Consider the following 6,135-nt stretch of genomic DNA (forward strand, 5'->3'; position numbering starts at 1 on the left):
AAGGACTACCTTATCTTTACGTCTTGAACGACCCTTAGGATCCGATTTTAAATGCTATTCTACCGACGGTACTTTACAAATAGCTCCTTCTTTTAAAGTATCTCTTTCTATAGGTCGATAAACTGCTCGAACCTTTAAGAGCTCGAGTTAATAAAGATACAAAGTTTCCGGATCTAGGGATTAAAATCAGCGAAGGGAATCTCGAGTGCCGACTATAATTGCCGACTATAAGAGCCGACTACACTTTAAAAATAGGAAGGTTAATAGGTAATAGGCCGTAGAGACTAATCTTACCTTTAGAAGGAGGTAAGGCATACTATTGTTAGGATCTAGACTAGACAGCGATATAGACATCTTAAGACAGACCCGGAATAGCCCGGGAGTACCTAAGATAGGCTAGAACGGGCTACTACGATTTAAGAGGGTTCAGGCTAGACCTTTACCGCCGATACCGAGTTAAGATAGTTTATAGAGAGTTAGAATAGGAGATCTTAGATCGAGATACTCTAAATCAGACCCGAGAGGCTAGAACCTCTAGGTACTCCGAAGATATACTTATAAACAGAGGGAGAAGACGTATTCCTACTCTTCTCCTAAGCGATTCGAGTAGTATATTTCTATTAGATACTTTAGCCTATACATCTTATCCTTTTATATACGAATCGCTTCTTTGTCGTATAACGAAGTATCTCTAACTATAGGTCCAAAGAACACGATACGCTTAGGATCGAGTACCTAGGACTCGGTAGCGACTAGTACCCTAACGGAAGTAGACGTCGTACTTTAGCTAGAAGCCGAAGAGATAGAGGCTACTAAGGCCTAGCAACTCCTTCGAGTAAGCTAGGCTAGAGAGGAACGTACTAAGTTACTTTAGCAACTTAAATAATCCGACGCGATAATCTAATCTCTAACCGGAGTCCTCCTAACTAATAGATACGACCCTGTCCTAGGCTATCCTAGCCTATCTCTAGCCTAATTTATTCCTAAACTACGGAACCCCTATATATTTGAAGGAAAGAATAGACGCGACTAGATCGAATAGCGAGACGACTACGAACAAATCTTCCGAAGGGCCCTAGGTTACTATATAGACGCCTAAACTAAGATTAAACTTAGGGAAGAATAGATAGTAACCGAACAAAGATCCTAGTAGAACCGGTTTATAGACTTACTCCGATCCTAACTAGCCTATAACGCCCTATCTTAGTCCGACTTTAAGGAATATATACTTAATACGATAGGTATACTCTAGGAGAGGCGACAAATTGCCTATAACGCGATTAAATCTATCGAACAGAACCTCTGAACTCTAACGGAGCTCTTAACCGACCTAAAGGAATACTAGAATAAGCTTAGAACGGAGGACGAATAAATAAAGATTATAGAGTTTAAAAGCGCTCTAGACGGAAGGATTAAGCATCGGATTAACATCAATCTTACTACCTTTACTACCGTTACGGCCCTCGAAGAAGTAGCAAATATCTACTAGAGAGCTATCTAGGCCGAAAGGGATTATCGCTAGAAGGATAAACGCGATAACAAACGCGGACGGTCCGATACTACTAGTAAAACCGCTATCTACGCGAAGAGGTCCTAAAGTTACTCTAAAACGAGCTAACCTCCGTCGATAGGACGACTAAGCCGACCTAGAGACACTAGACCTCTACCTAGGTACTACGGATACGGCGAGACGGGCTATAAGCGCCCGGAATGCTCTAATAAGGTAGCTTAGAAGAACAAGGGGTCCCTAAAAGCTAGCCCCGCCCCCTAGTACTCTAGGTAGCGGGACAAGTAATATATATAGAGGAGCAACGACGATCGGCAGAGCCGTACGGCCGTTAGGCTACGAAGCTAGGGCTATATAATTTGATTAGGGTCAAAGTAACCCTAGAAGGACCGATAGGGCGGCGAAATATCTACGCTCTAGTAGACTATAGTACCTAGATAAACTTCCTAGACGGGGTAGTAGCTAAAGAAATAGATTATACCCTAGAACGAGGGGCTTCGGCAAGGTACGAGACCTTGAATAGCTAAGCCCTCGCGGTTTCGGGATATATAAAGGTCCCTTTTAAAGTTTCGGCTAGTAATAGGTCGAAACAGGGCGGAACTGCCTATATCGCTATTAGAAGGATCTATAGGTTCGAGATAATCCTCGGTATACCGTAGCTAGAATAGTAGAACCCCTCGGTAAACTTCCTAACTAAGATACTAGCTTAGAAGAAGAAGACTAGACATAAATAGTCTAAAGTAGCGATAATCGGCCTAGAAAGGATACGCGCTAAGCTCGTAGACCCTAGTACGGTCCTTTACGCAATATCCTTATTACTTATCAATAGGACTAATAAAGACCTAGAAGGGCTCCCCGAGGTATATAGACAGTACGTATCTATATTCTCTAGTTAGGATACCTCTATTCTAGCCGATTATAGGCTATTTAAGCTCGGAATTAAGCTAGAGGAAGGCAAGATACCCCTATAGAGGCCTCTTTACAACCTTTCCGAGACAGAATTAGAGGTTCTCCGAAACTACCTTAAAGAATACTTAGACCGAGGCTAGATTAGGCCCTCTCGCTCCCCTACCGGCGTAGGCATCCTCTTTACGAAGAAGAAGGACGGAGGTCTTAGGCTCTACGTCGATTACCGTAGACTAAATGCCGTAACGGTCAAAAACAGATATCCCCTGCTATTGATCTAAGAATCCCTAGACTAGTTGTCTAGAGCAAAGATCTTTACTAAACTCGATATAAGAGACGCGTACTACCGACTTAGAATTAAGGAGGGTAACAAGTAGAAGACTACATTCCGGACTAGATATAGCTACTTTAAGTATACCGTTATACCCTTTAGGCTTACTAATACCCCGGGTACGTTCTAAGGGTATATAAATAATGTACTTAAGGACCTGATCGATATTATCTATATAGTATACCTCGACGATATCCTTATTTACTCCTAGAATAAAGAGGATTATATCCGAGACGTAGTAACGGTCCTCGAACGGCTATAAAAGGCTAAGCTCTACGCTAAAATGACTAAGTATAACTTCTATAGGGACTAAGTTAGTTTCTTAGGGTACCTAGTCAGCCTAAGAGGGGTCGAGATAGAGCTAGAACGGGTCGCTACGGTCCGGGATTAGCTAGAACTAGAGTCCGTAAGAGACATTCGGATCTTTATTAGGTTTGCTAATTACTACCGACGATTTATATAGTACTTCTCCCGAATCGCAGCCTCCCTAAACCGGTTAACGGAAAGAAAGGGCGATATAGCAAAGGGAGGATAGAAGCAACGGAATAAAGAGTCTATAAAGATTAACCTACCCCTAAAGGCTAAGCAATCGTTCCTTAAGCTAAAGTAGGCTTTCTATTCAGCGCCGATTCTAAAGTATTTCGACCTATTATAGGCTATCCGGGTAGAAACGGACGTATTAGGCTACGCAATCTCGGGCGTTATAATATAGCAATACGAGTTCTAGGGTAAGATACAATAGTTCCCGGTAGCCTTCTTCTCTCGTAAGATAGTCGTAGTAGAAAAGAACTATAATACCTATAATAGGGAACTCCTTGCTATTGTAGAATGTTTTAAAGTATAGAGACATTACTTAGAGGGCGCGCAGTACTAAGTTGAGTTAATAACCGACTACTATAACCTACAATAGTTTATAACGACTAAAACCCTCTCCCGGAGATAGGTAAGATAGGCGGAATAGCTCGCTACTATAGATTTTAGGGTAGTCTATAGGGTAGGGAGCCTTAACGGGGCAGCGGACGGCGTAAGCAGACGTCTAGATTATATAGACCCCGACTATTCCGGCCGCTAGCTAAACTAGGAAGACTCCTCCGTTGTATTAAAAATACTATAGCGGCAGATTAACCCTAAAGAGCCTATTACCGGTTAAGATAGCCCGGTACGGGCTATAATAGCAGTTAGAGAGACAGCTAGCAATACCTCGGATTACCGCTACGACCTATAGGCAGAGATGAACTAGAGCCTAGTTAAGAGAATTCGGGAAGATACTACTATAGACGAAACGGTAGAGAAGGTCTCGAAAGCTAAAGCTCTAGATTCTCTACTAATATAGACTTAAAGATAGACGTACGAGGACGGCCTATAGCGCTAGAACGACCGTATCCTTATCCTAGAAGGACTATTAAGGCTCGAAATACTTAGAGAATACTACGATAACCCGATAGCGGGCTACTTCGGGTTCTAAAGGACAATCGAACTCGTACTAAGGAGATTCTAGTAGCCTAAGGTACGAAGCTACGTAAAAGACTACACTTCGAGCTGTACGACGTATACTAGAGTAAAACCAAGGAGATACAAACTATACGGCCTATTAGCAGCCGAAGACGCCTTAAGTGCCCTATAGGAAGACTTAACTATAGACTTCGTTACGGACCTCCCTCTATCTACCTTTATAGGCTATACCTACGACTATATCTACGTAGTAATAGATAGATACTCTAAGATAGCCTATTATACCCTATATCGGAAGGATATAACTGCCGAAGACTTAGCCGACCTCTTCCTACGAGACGTATTTCGCTTATATAGCATCCCGGTATCGATAGTAACAGATCGAGGGACGCTGTTTACTTCAAAATTCTAGAGTATATTCTGCTACTACCTAGGCGTTTAGAGGGGCTTAAGTACCGCGTTCTATCCGCAGACGGATAGACAGACCGAACGGCAGAATTAAACTATAGAATAGTACCTCTGCGCCTACTACAACTACGAGTAGGATAATTGGGTAAGGCTGCTTAATATTGCGGAGTTTGCCTATAACGATAGCTAATATGCTTCTACCGGTATAACCCCGTTCCAGATCTGTAACGTTAGAGACCCTATACAGGCAAGATAGCCCGATATAGTCTAGAACGGGGGGAATACCCTAAGGGCGGAGGACTTAGCTAACAAAATGATTAGTCTCTAGAAGACCCTACGGGAGAGGCTCGTCAAAGCTAAGTAGAGTTAAGCTAAGTACTATAACGAGGGGCGTAAAGCAAAGAAGTACGTAATCGGGGACAAGGTATACCTATCTACGAAGAACTTGTCTATAGTAAGGGACTCTAAGAAGCTCGACTATAAGTATATCGGACTATTCGAGGTTATACGCGTAGTCAACGACGCAGTATATACCTTAGAACTGCCCGACGATATAAAAATCTACCCGACCTTCTACGTAAGTATACTAGAAGACTATATCGAAGCAGAATATACTAAGAGGGACTAGAATAGCCCGAAATCGTTTAAGATAGACGACCCCGAAGTCTACGAGGTAGACAAGATTAAGGGGTAGAAGGTAGATAGGTAGGGATAATAGGCGTACCTAGTTTTATAGAAAGGGTATAGGGAGGAAGATAACTCCTAGGAGCTAGCGAGCAATATTAGCCCCGTAGCAATAAAGGTATACCAAAACCGTATAAATCGGGAAGTAAAGGGTTAGGAAGTACCCGAGACGATATATATCAAGGCGTTAAAGCGGAAATCCCGTAGGAAGGGGGCGCCTTAGGGCAGAAATATATAGAACCCGTTATATAGTATATATAAGGAAACGTATTAATAATTTACTAGCGAGAAAAAAGCATTGTTGCGAAGAACTATATAAATAGAGGGGGTATTATCTATAAATACCCGAAACACCCTAGAAACGGCCTAGAATAGCCTAGAATAACCTAGTAACCCTAATTCGCCTAAGAGGACTTATTATTATCTCTATTATTATCCTCTCCTATAGGGGAATTATCGCCTTTAGAATTATTAGCCTTCAAACCGGTCCGTTTTATTGCCCGAGAGACCTTTAGTAGCCGCAACTTACGGAGGTCGTAGCGAAGGGGGGTTTTGGCGGGGTATTTGCCCTATAATAGGTTAGAATAGCCCGGAATAAGCTAGATAGAGGGATATATACTAAAACTCGATTTACCCGGTTAATATACTTATACAAACTGCGGATAGTAGTATTTGCCTACTTAAATCGGGACCGAGGGGCTACCTAGTCGGGTTGTATATAGATAGAGGTAACCTTCTTCTTCTTTAGGGTACCCTCTATACTAAGCGCCTCCCTCTCTAGCTCGGCCCGGTACCGGGCGACTATAGGATCTACCTAAGGTCCGGACTTATCTATCTAGAGACCGCT

The 6,135-nt window shown here is 42.5% G+C and overlaps 1 protein-coding gene across 1 annotated transcript in view; it reads right to left on the reverse strand.

The window, feature by feature from the left end:
• Positions 1–2,591, reverse strand: part of SEPMUDRAFT_120995 (uncharacterized protein) — a gene marked incomplete at both ends in the record, with an annotated part of 19,398 nt that extends 16,807 nt beyond the window's left edge. Inside the window, one exon of the mRNA XM_016901651.1 lies at positions 2,580–2,591. Coding sequence (XP_016757235.1) covers positions 2,580–2,591 — 12 coding nt within the window. The remainder of the gene's footprint in view (positions 1–2,579) is intronic.
• Between the last annotated feature and the right edge of the window lie 3,544 nt (positions 2,592–6,135).

The sequence above is a fragment of the Sphaerulina musiva genome, assembly GCF_000320565.1.
Source record: "Sphaerulina musiva SO2202 unplaced genomic scaffold SEPMUscaffold_11, whole genome shotgun sequence".
Lineage (NCBI taxonomy): Eukaryota > Fungi > Ascomycota > Dothideomycetes > Mycosphaerellales > Mycosphaerellaceae > Sphaerulina > Sphaerulina musiva.